This window comes from Sprattus sprattus (assembly GCF_963457725.1).
Source record: "Sprattus sprattus genome assembly, chromosome: 7".
In the NCBI taxonomy this organism is placed as follows: Eukaryota; Metazoa; Chordata; class Actinopteri; order Clupeiformes; family Clupeidae; genus Sprattus; species Sprattus sprattus.
The window spans coordinates 6158737-6173940 of record NC_137926.1 but is presented as its reverse complement, the minus strand read 5'-3'; the positions used below and the strand labels follow the sequence as shown (position 1 = coordinate 6173940).

The following is a 15204-nucleotide window of genomic DNA, read 5'->3' as shown; positions in this document are numbered from 1 at the left end:
GAAAGAGAGAGGGGAGGAGAAGGGAGGAGAATCTGAGAAAGAGAGAGGGGAGGAGAGGGGAGGAGAAGGGAGGAGAATCTGAGAAAGAGAGAGGGGAGGAGAGGGGGGGAGAAGGGAGGAGAATCTGAGAAAGAGAGAGGGGAGGAGAGGGGAGGAGAGGGGAGGAGAAGGGAGGAGAATCTGAGAAAGAGAGAGGGGAGGAGGGCAATCTGAGTCCAGAAAATGAAAGGGAATATTGTGACACACAAAAGAAAAACATCCCAAATCAGAATGCTGTTGAAACACAGGACAACAAGTCTGAGTGTTTATACTGGGCCACAGTACAAGGAACAAGAGGAGGGTTTGGAGAGTGACATGCCATTAAAAGTAGGGGCAGCTATGAGAAATGGGAATTGCTGGGCCTCAAGCCTCTCCAACGAGCAATTCATTAGTCCTTCTCACAGAGCGCACAGCCAGAAAGTGTCCATTTGCGTGTTGGCAGGGATCACATAATGAGCTGTGGCCGAACTCAACAGCCGCTTAAGGAAATTATGTGGTCGCCCTTTACTTAATCAGAGTGTTTTGCTTAAAACCCTATCCCTGTGCAATGGGAGCTGAAAGCAGGCCATGGGAAACCACAGCCCTGTTAGTTTAGAGAGTGCAGAGATGAATGCCCATGAGAATGCGTGCGAAGACTTTATTTCACCACTAGTGTGGAATGCTGAATCCCATAGATCATCATGATGAGTGTCCCACTGGCCTATGCTTCTCTCCTGGGTGCAATTAATCCTAAATCTTACATGTCAAATTAAAGCGTAACAAAAAGACATCATAGAAAACACAGGAATGTGATCTTTTTTTTTTCCGGATCCCTGAGAATCCTGTAGCTGTTCAAATGCAGCTACTGTGGCAGTGATCCACATCCAACTTGTGTTCTGGTATCTATGGGAAACTCAAATGACCATATTTCTGTGGTTCTGCTTCTGTGCTTCAGAACATTAAGACCAATCTGACACGGGAGAATGACTTTGTGAGAGACAGCCTCAGCTCCCTGACCAATCAGCTGAAGCGCTACGACAACTACTCTGACATCATGATCAGCATCAAGAAGGAGATCTCCAGGCTGGGTCTCCAGCTGCTGCAGAAGGACTCTGGAGCCGCGCCCAACAGCAAAGTCCAGGTAGGCCTCTGAACCCTAAACTATGAAGTCCAGGTAGGCCTCTGCCCAGGTAGGCCTCTGAACCCTAAACTATGAAGTCCAGGTAGGCCTCTGCCCAGGTAGGCCTCTGAACCCTCACCTATGAAGTCCAGGTAGGCCTCTGCCCAGGTAGGCCTCTGCCACCCTAAACTATGAAACCCAGGTAGGCCTCTGCCCAGGTAGGCCTCGGCCACCTTCACCTATGAAGCCCAGGTAGGCCTCTGCCTCTCACCTGAGGTAGCCCTTACACACACTCACCTGAGGTCGCTATTACACACACTCACCTGAGGTAGCCCTTACACACACACATCCTTGGCTGCTTAGAGCCTGGTGGACCCCAGCAATGCTCAAAGCTCAAAACACTGCCCATAAACACTGCCCAGACAAAAGAACAATATCCTTGAGTAGACATTAGGTAGGGCTCATCTCACACAGAAAGAAGACCCAGTTAGACCACAGGTCTCACAACACCTACATCACCTTTAGCAGGTTTCAGATGCATTCTACAATATAGACCTGGGGTGTTTGATGAGATGTGTACTGGAACTTATGTATATGTATATATGATACTATATGTTCCTCTGTTAGACTATTTACCTGGAGTCTTATAGTCAGAGTTTCTCTCGTAGTCTCTCGCCTCTGCTGAGCTCTTAAAAAAGCACTGCAGATGCACGATAACAAACCTCCCTGTTGGCAGGACACGGTGGGCGAGAAGACAAAAGAAGCAAGCAAGTACCCGGCCAAGAAGCAAGAGAAGCCCAAAGCACCGCCCAAGGCAGCCAAGGAGAAACTGGTCAAGCCCAAGAAGGAGGTCACCAAGCCGGACCCCACCGGGAAGGTCAAGGCCACCGGTCACCAGACAGGTGTCATCAGGGGGATCACCTACTACAAGGCCACCAAGGCAGACGCCAGAGACGGCAGTGCCAACAGCAGAGGTAACCTTCTAAAGAGTTCACTGTTGGGGGAAAAGGGGTTATGGTAGAACCCTGGACAGAGACCGGCGCAACACTAGTAACGCACCAACTTTATGAACAAACTGATGTTTCGTTCAATCAGACCTTCATCAGAAAAACCCGCCAAGGTGGGCACAACCTCGACTCTATACCTTATGGTGGAATCCTGAACGTTTGTTTTTGCATTAGAAACCTTCTGCGTACTATAAGGCATGATCATTTTTAGTTTTTTGGTCCACTAATAAAAGTCTTTTGGGCATAAACATCTTAGGTTTTGGTCTAAAAAAACAAGCCTTTTGGTGAGTAACTTCATGGCAAAGAGCTCTTTAAATTTTGTTGTCTAGGATGTAGTGGAAATGTTTTTACTTTACACAAGCGAAGACTCAAAAGACTAGGGGGAAAAAACACACCAAATAGACATTATTTCATTCCACAAACACTTGTGTAGAGAGGATGTGTGGCTCTCGTTTCCTCCTTTGAGACAAAATAGTTTCCTGCTTTCCAGTGGAAAAAACCCCTGACCAGCTGCACTGCACTGCTCTAGACTACTTGTATTGCTCCCGCGGACTGTGAATCTCTGAGAGATGCATTTAAAGAGAGATGTCTTATCAGACTTCTTTACATTTTTTAAGTGAAAGCGAAAGTCCTCTCTATGGCAGAGGTGGTGTAGACACACACACTCTGAAATCCACCTCTGCATTTAACCCATCCAGGGAAGTGACACACACACAAAGTGAAGTGAGGTTACACACTAACCCGGAGCAGGCGCCCAGGGAGCAGTGATCGGGGTTAGGAATACCATCAGACTTGTATTTCGTCCGAATAGATGAGTGGAGCGATAGAGAGTGCTTTACGGACCAGGCGGAGAATGAATGGGAGGAGGTCTTAAACATCCCACAATTCCCCCCTCGAGAGGTGTGGCGCTTATGTGTAATGATGCTGTGATCCAAAGAGAGATTGTGTAAGGGTTGTCCTGGTCCAAAACACACAGATCGACCTAAGCACTGATGATGACGGTGTAATAACCTTGTCACATTTCCACATTCCTTCTCTTTCTCACTGACACACATTCACAAACATTCACTCGCACTCTCTAACCTCACGTCACACACACACACACACACACACACACACACACACACGCACATTCACACACACACACACACACACATACACGTACACACCTAACCCTGCCCCTTAAAAACATATCTCGGATACGGATGTGCAGATTGCAAAGAGACGCACATGCTCAATATCTCATCTGTAATCTGTTACCGCGTCAAACCCAGACAGTCGGCCGCAGAGGAAACCTGACACATTATTAGTATCGGGGCCACGCTCTGTAAGATAGCGCAGATATAAACATGTGAGGAATGCACAGCCCCAAGACACCTCTCACCCCCGAAAGCCCCATAAATCTGCCCTGATTTTGGGACGAAACGGACGGATCCTTCAAAAACCCTGGAAAAGCGTCAACACTTGCTGTTGAAGTCGTGAAGTGCACGGGCTTGAAGTAGAGAGACAGGATGTAGATGGCTTGAGTGTGTGTGTGTGTGTGTGTGTGTGTGTGTGTGTGTGTGTGTGTGTGTGTGTAGATGGCTTGGGGAGGAGAGAAATACACCCCTCCTGAGCCAAGCGTTGAGTGAACAGAATGTGAGGCCAGAATGTGAGGCCAACACAAGACGAATAGAAGCCATGCTGATGTTCCGTCAGGTTGATACACATATCCTGCAGAGCGCCAAAAACTCAGATAAGAGCACGGAAGGCACTCGCATAGAGGAGTCTTCTATATGGCTTTATGTGTAATGTTGTTTAAGCTCTGTGTGTGTGAGTCTTCTATAGGGCTGTGTATGTAATGTTGTTTAAGCTCTGTGTGTGTGAGTCTTCTATAGGGCTGTATATGTTATGTTGTTTAAGCTCTGTGTGTGTGAGTCTTCTATAGGGCTCTATATGTTATGTTGTTTAAGCTCTGTGTGTGTGCTGAAAGTGATGTAAGTGATGGCACAAAACACAGGATCTAGTCTTGCAGTCAGGCGTCCAGGTTTTCATCGGACTCTAGCATTAAAAGAGCTTCCTCCAGACGGTGTTTGTTTATACTCCCGCTTTTGGGAAGCGCTCTCTATCTCCCGGCCCGTACCAGTGTCCTATTATGGAAATCTCTGCCCCCGCTGTTTTCATAGGCGGCGTTCATCAAGCTCGTCCTTAGAAGGTTCCTCTGACGGGGAGCCAGTTGGCCAGCCACGCTGGGCTCAGAACTACCTGCAGGAAGACTGACAACAATCCCACAGGGGAAAAAGTCAACGCTTTCCTGACATTGTCTGTAGCAGCAGCAACGGCAGCTTAGCACAGGGGTAGTGTGTGTGTGTGTGTGTGTGTGTGTGTGTGTGTGTGTGTGTGTGTGTGTGTGTGTGTGTGTGTGTGTGTGTGTGTGGTTGTATGGGGGTTCTCCAGGAACAAGTGTGTTTAGAAACTAGGCCAAGGATGAGGCTGAGGTCCAGATGCTGGATCCGAACCGATCACTCACTGGGTCGGATGGAACCGGCACATTCTGGGTGGCCTCACAGGACACACACACACACACACACACACACACACACATACACACACACACACACACACACACACACACACACACACACACACATGCGCGAAGGGGATGCCACCACCCTATGTGTGAAGCTGCTGAGGGCAGCAGGCCAAAAGTGAGCCGTAATCTGCATCCAAACTCGGGGGGTCTGTGTGTTTGTTTGTGTGTGTGTGTGTGTGTGTGTGTGTGTGTGTGTGTGTGTGTGTGTGTGTGTGTGTGTGAGTGTGTGTTTGTGTCGGAGCTTGTGTGCACTGGCGCGTCCTCAGCATCTTCATTAGGGGTTTATTTTCCTTGGGAGCTCCGCTGTGTCATCTGTTCTGCTCCACTGAGCGTTCCCAAAATCTCCAAAGCAAACGCTTCATCTCCTGTCTCCCTCTCTTTTCCACTCTCTCTCTCTCTCTCCATTCTCTCTCTCTCTCTCTCTCTCTGTCTATCTCTCTTTGTCTCTCTCTCTCTCTCTCCATTCTCTCCCTCTCTCTCTCTGTCTATCTCGCTCTCTGTCTATCTCTCTTTGTCTCTCTCTCTTTCTCTCTCTCCATTCTCTCCCTCCCTCTCTCTCTCTCTCTGTCTATCTCTCTTTGTCTCTCTCTCTCCATTCTCTCCCTCTCTCTCTCTCTCCATTCTCTCTCTCTCTCTCTCTCTGTCTATCTCTCTTTCTCTCTCTCTTTCTCTCTCTCCATTCTCTCCCTCCCTCTCTCTCTCTCTCTGGCTATCTCTCTTTATTCTCTCTCTCTCCCTCTCTCTCTCTCTCTCTGTCTCTCTCTCTCTCTCTCTGTGTCTGTTAGAGAATACAGCCAAGACTCACACCTCGGGCTCTGACAGGGAGGCTCGTGTTGAGGAGAGGCCCAAGGAACCAGACACGTTCCGTGAGGTCGAGGGAACCGACGGTCCTGTCACTACGACCACGGAAACCACTGTGACCATCGCCCCGACAACCACCACCAGAGCTCCCACCACTACTACTACTGGCAGTACGAGCACCAGCTCCACCACAAGCAGGACCACCGGTAGAGGAGTGGACAGACAAGTGCAGCCTGCCCCCACCATTCTCCTGATGTTAGACAACAGTGACAATAGCAGTCGACTGCTGACAGATAAAATTGGTAAGCGGCTTCATTTACTTGAAGACACATGAACTAAAAAAATACAAGGGATGAAGCGGTTTAAGGATTTGGGTATATCGGGAATAGTGACAGAACATTTAGTGATGGATTATTATATCTATATAATCTTGCTGGTACCATACGCTTTTTATTTACATATTCATAGTTGAACGTTTTCCCATAAATGAAAACCTCATGGGCCCTCCCAAGCCTGCTTGTTTTAGCTGAAGACATGATAAAGTGGTCAGAGCTGGATTCTGGTTTTGAATGTTTGGTTAGATCATGAATGTATTGCGCAGCCAAGTGCTGTAATACGGTATGTTGCACAAGCTGAGAGCTAAATTATAGCCATCATTCTCCTCTCACGACTTGATTTATAATGATATCAACTGATTTCCCTGCATGATTAATCTCCGGTGTGCTATCCTCTTAGCACACAAGCATCCATCACTGATTGCCACACACTGGCAGTATCAGTTTGAGATGTACGTGCTGTACTAGCCAGATGGTTAGATTAACCCTTCTCTGGTGTGACTCAGGTAAGGACGTGGAGTGTGAAGGAACCATCTCTTCGGTGGAGATGCCAGTGAAGCACCACAGCTACGGACGGAACGAGGGGGCTTGGATGAAAGACCCTCTGGCCAAGGACCACAAGATCTACGTCACAAACTATTACTATGGCAACAACCTGGTTGAATTCCGCAATCTGGAGAATTTTAAACAAGGTAAGGACTGGCAGTGACTCACACATTCGTAAAGTGCCTTTAATATTTTATAAGAAACATTTGGTGTCTATGGTGACTCTGTTTTTAGGAAAAAGACAACTGTTTTGTTTACGTTAAATATAGTAACGCGACCTATTATCCCGCGGGCCACCAAAATATCCGCTTAACAAATATGTTTTTATCAATATAAATATGGTTTAATGAATCAACCTTACATTTTTCAGAAGTGACAGGTGTGTAGAACATGCACGAAGTCTTGTTTGACTCTCAGCAGGAACATTTCTTAACGTATTTTCCGATTTGTTTTGTACAGTCGCGAAATGGCAACAAAGTTGGCGACGACCTATTATCCCGCATTGATGTAAAATGCCGTTGGGAATCAAGCTCAACAAGAAAAAGAATTTACACCGAACGTCGCGAAATCAAAATTCTACTATTTGTATCAGGCTGGTTTGTACACGCAGTATTACAACACTATCTTATACACTTCAAAACGCTGTATATGTGCAATTTTTGCTACAAAGCTAATTTAAATACCCTTTTTGGGCAGGGACTTAAGTTTTCCGAAATCTGCGATCCTGGATGACACCGAAATCAATATTAAGTAACGTGTACCAGCGCTTGCGGGATAATAGGTCGTGCGGGATAATAGGTCGGGCTACGATAGGTCTCATAAACAAAATAAGCCTGTAGGCTTTACATTTAATCTCACCTGTTCATCATGCTAAGATTAGATATAGCAGGTTTTTTGCAAAACGCCATTAAAGCATGTGTTTAAAAGATGCTTTCTAATAATCTCTCATTAGTTTGAAGCATAATGCAATTGGATAACTGAAATGTCTCCAAAAAAAATCAAACTGAAGTTACACCACTCATGACCAAAATCAACATCTGGCTTCCATCTTTCTGCCGTAATTGAAGGATTTCATACCTTTCCTGAAACATACAAATAAATAAGGAAGAATAATATTTATTTTGTGTGCACTTAAACCGTGATACACTGATGTTCCCTGACTGCAGGACAACAGTAACCAAACATTAAAACAAAAGAGTGTAAACGGCAACAGGTCGGAGGTCACAATGCCCTTTTCCCAGAAGGCCCTTGGCCTGCGCTGCAACGGATGTGTGGCTTCCTCCTCCTGTCCCACTACACATTGTTAAATGTGTCCAGTGGTGGTAGATGGAATATGTCAGTAAAATTTAATCTGAAGGGAAAATGCTTTGTTCAATTTCCATCAGTCACGTTGGCTTGTGGTTCAAGAGACCTGTCAAGACTGACGTCAGGCATGTTCCAAGGAAACGATGTTGAATGGCTAAAAAACCTTGAGCTGAAGTTGACCCCAATCATTTTTTTAATGACTGATGGTCTCCCTCCCTCTCTCTTTCTCTTCCCCTCTCTCTCTTTCTCTCTCTCTCTCTCTCCTTCCCTTTCTCCCTGAACAAAGGACGCTGGACAAACCTCTACAAACTTCCCTACAACTGGATCGGAACCGGCCATGTGGTGTACAACGGCTCTCTCTACTATAACCGGGCCTTCACAAAGAACATCATCAAGTACGACACGAGGATGCGCTACGTGGCCGCCTGGACCATGCTGCACGACGTGGTCTATGAGGACACCACGCCCTGGAAGTGGAGAGGTCACTCGGACATCGACTTTGCCGTTGACGAGACCGGCCTCTGGGTCATCTACCCGGCCGTGGACTACGACTACGGCCAGCAGGAGGTCATAGTGGTCAGCAAGCTGGATCCCATGGACCTGTCTATCAAGAAGGAGACCACATGGAAGACGGGACTGAGGCGGAAGTCCTACGGAAACTGTTTTATTGCGTGCGGTGTACTCTACGCGGTCGACGTGTATAACCAGCGGGAGGGCGAGTTGTCGTACGCTTACGACACACACACGGGCACGCAGAGAGCCCCGCGTCTGCCCTTCATCAATGAGTATGCCTTCACCACACAGATCGACTATAACCCCAAAGAGAAGGTGCTGTACGCGTGGGATAATGGGCACCAGGTCACCTACAACATCAATTTCGTGGAGCATACAAAGTCTTAAAAAAAAAAGCCTGACCAAATATCTTGCTCCTGGCAACCTTTCCCCTTTCAAATTCCATCCAACTGAACAAGCACTTTTTTTTCTTTGTGTTATTCCAATTAGGGTTTTTTTTTTTGTAACAGGCTGTTCTTTTTTTTGTTGTTGTTGTTGCTCTTGCTGCTGTTAATAAGGTATTGCCATGTTCAGTCCATGTTCAAAGACAGCACCAGACTCGTCAGCTATACCTGTTTTCTTGGCTGTAGACAGCTGATGGCTCGTATGTGTTATTATTGGTGGAGGTGATAAGTCATGCTTCAGCGAATCATGATAAAGCTCAGACAGAACTCCGACAAAGACTAGTTGTTCATTAGCTTATGACAAAGGGACTAACATGAGCGCTCTCTGAAATCCACTAACTGAGGTACAGGCAGGACTGAGATCAGTTTCTGTAATTTTTTTTGGTCAATTGTTTTATAAATCCAGGGACATTCGAGTTCATTTACACACGTAGTTGTACACACTGTGTATGGTAAATTATGGTATCCAGTCAGAGATATCAATCTGGAGTTTGTTGGACTGCAATTATTGATTATTGATTAGACCATATATGCCTTTAATATGAGTCTGAGTTTGAATGTTTTCCTTTTTACAACTAACTTTTCTAAGGTTATATGTGATAAGCCTTTTTTTTAAATTAGAGTACTACTCTGTTAAACTATGTAAGACTTTGTCAATCTGTAAATATTTTAATCGTGTACTTCTAAAAAAAATTGCAAGATGCTTAGTAGGTTTAACCCGTGGTTCAATGTAACCTCTTTGACAGAGTTTTCCGCAGGAAGAAGATAAATGTAATTTAAAAGCTAAAATGATGAAAGCCTGGGAGATTAACTGTTGGACTTTAGGCCTTCCCACTGTAAATAACACGGAAGGCGCACATGCAATTGTTTTCTGTGTAAAACCCTTCTTTGAAAAGTAGACATCTAGGTCAGTTTTACCCCATTCCATGCAAAGTTTGATATCATCAGCATGTGACTTGTTTAAGGCATTTTGGTTTCAATGTGCTCACTTGTTTCAATCCTCCAGACACGTTTCCACAATGAACCAAATAAATATTAAATAAACGTGGATGGTCTTGTGCTGTTTTCTGAGCGAGGTCAGATCGTTATCACTTTAAAAGTTCACTTGATGAATGCAGCAGCAGAAACACTCGTAAGACAAATTGGCCTTAAGAAATATGTTCCGCGGCTGTTGGTAGAGGCACATACTTTGAATATTACAACTGGTTCTTGTTTTCTTAAACTGTAGAATAATACATGTCAATGCACTAGTAATGTTGGATAATGTTGTTCATAATTAATCATAATCATGAATGTTCTTAAAAGACTGATTACTTGGACACCAACAAACCTGAATCAACACAAGAACTCATATTCTAATCTCGTCAGATTACGTCAGGGAAGAGGGAACTACTGAAACGGCAGTAGCAACAATGGCAGCAGCAGGTCTCCAGGGTGATGAACGAAGCTCGAGAGCTTAGTTGCTAAGATACCTGCATGCCTTATGTGATACACAGAATATGATGACAAGATAAAAGTATAAAGTAGATAAAAGTATACAGAGAAAAGTATGCACTTGTCTGACTTCTTTCACCAAGAGATACAGGGTAAGGGCAGGTACTCTGCCCAATACTGATGCAGCCACTGCTTCATGTTTTATTAGTGTGAGTGTGTTTTGTTTCTAAATCATAATTTGTTGACTTTGATGCCTCAGGCCGCTTATTTTGTGGAAAACCACAACCCACGAAACGTAATGACACAATCTGTGACGGTTAAACAATATACAGCCATTCTTCGATTTGTAACACAATGAGTTATCATCCTTTAGCACTTAATTTAAACTTATTCTGGTGCTAGTATCTCTAATCTAACATCTCCAGACTTACACACCGGTCACACCTATGCGTTGGATTGCGTTGACGCGTCAGGGTTAACGGATCCCCATTCACTTTGAATGGTGTGACGTCATCCTTTTGCCGAACTGAACGGAGCCACAATTCAGTTCGCCAAAGGATGACGACACCCATTCAAAGTGAATGGGGATCCGTTAACCCTGACGCATCAACGCAATCCAACGCATGGGTGTGACCGGTGTGTTAGAGTTCACCTCAACATCTACATCTCCACAGGACAGTCCCTAGCCACCTCTTGTGTAAAATTGTCCAGGCACTGCGGAGGAGAAACTCTGAGTGAAAGCTGCTAAACTGGCGGCCTCAGATCACCTAATTGGATTAGGTTCATGCCAGTGTCTGCTCTCATTACAGACACACCCCAAGCAATCTGCATGCCAGACCCGAGACTCTCACACCCTTGTTTTCCAACGCAGAGAGGCAACATAGCACAGGGCATGAAAATGATACAAAACAGAAAGCATGTAATTGCTTTTATAGGGGCAAAACTTAAAAGTAATTCCGCTAGTAAATCGTACTAATTTGTGCGGGTTTTAACGCAGTTAACGAATGAGTGGGAAACTGAGATGAGTAATTTGAGGTTTGGAACTGACAACCCATTTCTCAAAACAACAATATAAAATAAAATGTTTTTGGTATATTTGTCCCGAGGGAAATATCTAGAATTGTAAAGTTGAGTGTAAAGTTCTTTTTAATCATGCTCTTTCTGAGTACATTCACGCTGACTTATTAGGCTGAGCGTTCCTGCTTTCCTCTCTCATGGGCTCCGATGTGGCTGACATCTCTAAAGTTGTATTACATTATTATTGTGACTCTGGCTGGCTCAGCCATAGGCACAGTGTAGCCACACTTCCTGACATGACACAGTGCATAGTACAACGTAAAAACAATGTAATCATATCCAATAGCTTTAAATTATGCCATGGGTCATGAAGAATAGTTTAGTTACACTAAAGCTGTTATAAGTTATAGGAGAAGAGTTTGATGTGTGAGCCTGATGTGATGTGCTGTGAATGACACAGGGCAGGTGTGATGAGTCATGGTCGAACTCTGCCGGGACTTTGGCAGGAGAACACTGGATCTCGCTACAGTCTGGGGAACTATTTGCCGTCTTGACCGCGGTGCTTAGAAAGGAAAGGCCACTAGGAAGCCAGTAGTTGAAACAGAGAGTTAGCAGGACTTGATCCAGTGTTTCAACACTCTTCAGAGAGCGACGTGAGTACAGCAACGGTTAGAATCCAGAATTCTAAAAGTAAGACTGCAAATTTTTTGGGGGGAAAGACAACGATTCCACCAACATGCACACTGAGAACTGCGTTTTTTTACAGACCAGTGTTTATGGAGGCATTGTGGTCATCCAACATTCTGCGTCAAAAATGCTTACTTTACATAACCTGCTGAGCAATATGAAGAGCATGCAGTTGATGGGGTGGCATGTTCATGATAATAATGATATTGGCATTTACCCTGTATTGGCATACGCTTGGCGTCTGCATGGGCTGACATCCACATTGACTAGCATCCCCATGGACTAGTGTGTGCTTTGATCCAGAGTGGTGGACTTGGCTGGAGTCCAGGCAGACCAATTTCAAGTCTTGAAAATGGTTGAGCCCAACATTCGGCCTAAGCCCATTCCACAGAGTAAATACAATATGGCAATATACACCAGGGTGAAAGGGAGGGGACTGCACTGCCGCCTCACAGCAAGAAGGTCCTGGGTTCGATTCCCGCATGGGGCGCTGTTGGTCCTGGGGGGTAGGTTCTCCCCAGGCCTCCAGTGCTCAGGTGGGCTATCTCCCGGGCCTTTCTGTGTGGAGTTTGCATGTTCTCCATGTGTTCACAAGGGGTTTCCCCCATTAAGAACCCCAACAGAAACCAATGCAGAAGAACAGACCACTCTCCTGTCCGTCCCTGACCAAGATGGACGGTTCACTTCACTTGGTCCCGGGCGCCTAAAAGCTGCCCACTGCTCTTGGGGTCCTGGAGGAAGGATAGTTCGGAAGGGATAAAAGCAGTGAATAATTTCACTGTGACCTCCGCCTGCGTGTGTGTGTGTGTGTGTCCTGTGTCGCCACCTAAATATGCTTGTGTGTGTTGCTATGTCGTTTGTGGGGCAATAAAAACTAACTGAAGTCAGCCTTGTTTGAAAAAAAAAGAATGTGGGATATTTAGACATTTAAAGTGGGAGAAAAGAGGGATAAGACGCTCTTGAGATTAATGATGCTTATGACCTTTAGTTGGCAACAACATTACAAGTCAGCTATACAGCTAACGGGTTAAAATGAAAATATGGTATTTAGTTTGAAACACTGTAGCTTGTTAAAAAAACAAGTGTTAATACTGCCATCCTAATTCATCAAAAATCGGCTAGCACACAACCGAATCAGGGTACAATGATGTGAAAAGATGCATAGTGAATCTACTGACAAAACATAAGGAAAACAAAACATATGGTTTCACTTACCGGTTCAGATGTGGCTAAATTTATCCTGCAGATGCCGTTTTAATAAACTAACTTCATGCAGGAAATTTGAGCTAACAATGTGCTACATCTTTAAGCTAACATTGAATCTCTGTGATGTATGGAGACACACAAAATGTAATATGGAAAAGGATTACCAGCCTATGTTAACAAATCACTTGGAACTTAAACAGGGGAAGTTTTTCTCCGGAGATTAATAAAACTGAACTTAAGACAGTCATAGTATTGCAGTGTGCGAAGGGGGTTATGCCCTCCCGTTCTATTTAGAGTGTTCTAATGTCAGCGTGTATTTGTGTCAGCGATATAAAGTTATGTCGTTTCCTTGTGTGTTACTTAGCTTCTATGTCACCCTTACCTCGTGACCTGTGTCTGCGTGTAAGATCCCTGAGTCTTTCCTCTGTTCTGTATCAGTCTGAGGCCTGTATTCCCGTGCATCATTACACAGTAAAAAGCCATAGAAGAGTCTGACTTTTGCGTCCTCGCAATGTTTCGTAGGATTGTGAACTGACATTGTGTTCTAAAAGAGTGTACACAATGCAGCCTTTCCTTTCGTTGACAGAAAGCATTCTGTAACCGGCTGACTCGTGTGATGTATGGACCATAGACCTTTCGTCCACATCATGCTCTCAATAACTCATGACATAATTCCTAGGCATCCTTTGCTGTTGCACTTGGTGACAGTATTCACTCGCCTGTTCAGTTCTTCTTGGTATCTGGATGCATCGACTGCACGAGTTTACAGTTTGTTCCCAGAATAATTCCAAGTCAAAAATGAATTTAACATTGGATTCCTTAATTACCAAAGACAACGCAGCATGTGCCAGAATGTCTTTGAACATTTCAGCAAAGATTTAGGCCTAAGCTATAGGCTACTGTTGTATTTAGAATTCAGAAGTTGTAAATGGATTTAGATTATTAAATTAAATATGTATCATATTTTGCATGTTTGGACATTTTACATTCTAGGTCTAAATAAATTATCCAGAAACCACGTGAGATACTGGTAGCTTGTCATGGAATAAGTGAGCAAAACTAAAATCTCAAAATCACGTCTGCCCTTCAGGGTTCAACTGGTCATATTCTAGCACGGTATTCTACCACGGTGAAGTTAGCATGAATCTAGACATTTGCCTGACATTCACCACTGAGCTGGATCTTTCTCCTTAAAAGTAGTAATGTAATGTAACACATCTGTAGAATTATAAATCGTGTTAGAACATGATATGATATGCAAATGAATAGCCTATTGATTTAAAATATTATAATAAATGGTTAGAAGTATGATTGTGTTCTTGTTCTTCGATATGAGTGAATGGATACTTATCCACAGGCATAATTCTTAAAGCATGTTTGCCAGTGTCCACATGCAGCACACACAGCTTAAAGGAGAACATGCCTTAAGTCATATGCACAACTACTTTATGCACAGTCAATAACTGCTGCTATCTCTTAAAATAAATCTCTTTTTTTCCATTTAAAACTGAGAGGGGAAATAATAGGAATGTGAGCTAAAATATACTGTGCTGGCAGAGACCAAAAGAACTGTTTCTCATAGTGACAGAAATATCTTCCCCTTCCATCCATATCCCAGAGGGAACTTAGCTGGAAAAACTTCCTGAAATGAAAGAAGCTGTGCAATTAAAAGTCCCAGCTGGAGTTCCATCTTTGTCTGCCTCACATAGGCAAGTCTTGAGACAATACTGAAGACCTGAGTCGTTTTGACTCACTTAGGGGGGGAAAATAACCTGGTAATGCCTACAGGAGCAAGTGTGAGATCGTGAACTGCCTTGTTAAACACATTTTGAATTCAAAGGCCTATTCAGTGGAGCTCAATGCCACGATTGTGTAGCAAAGTGTTTTAAGCTGCCGCCTTCTTTGGGAAACTCTGGCGCCATGGCAACATAAGTTGACCCGCCCTTTTTAGCTAGTGGCAAAGATGAAGAAACAATGCAGAGGCTAAATCGTTCATTCTAAGAACGAGGCTGATCAAAACCTCAGTGACTTAAGGGCACTATCAATCTGGATCAACCACTTTGGTCTATCAGTTAAATCGGGTTTGAACTGTCAAACACACGTCAAAGGTCAAACAAAGTCAACTTTGAGAGCTGCTGTGTTGAAATGCATCAAAGGCAGATATTATCTTGTATTGAGGAGCAATCGTGTCACAACCAGC

General features: G+C 44.4%; 1 protein-coding gene across 1 annotated transcript in view; it reads left to right on the top strand.

Annotated features, from left to right (window-relative positions):
- Nucleotides 1-9671, top strand: part of LOC308368509 (olfactomedin-like protein 2A) — a 32173-nt gene extending 22502 nt beyond the window's left edge. Inside the window, exons 4-8 of the mRNA XM_080842692.1 lie at nucleotides 974-1159; nucleotides 1875-2112; nucleotides 5503-5820; nucleotides 6360-6545; nucleotides 7991-9671. Coding sequence (XP_080698818.1) covers nucleotides 974-1159; nucleotides 1875-2112; nucleotides 5503-5820; nucleotides 6360-6545; nucleotides 7991-8604 — 1542 coding nt within the window. The 3' untranslated portion in view covers nucleotides 8605-9671. The remainder of the gene's footprint in view (nucleotides 1-973; nucleotides 1160-1874; nucleotides 2113-5502; nucleotides 5821-6359; nucleotides 6546-7990) is intronic.
- Nucleotides 9672-15204: the final 5533 nt, after the last annotated feature.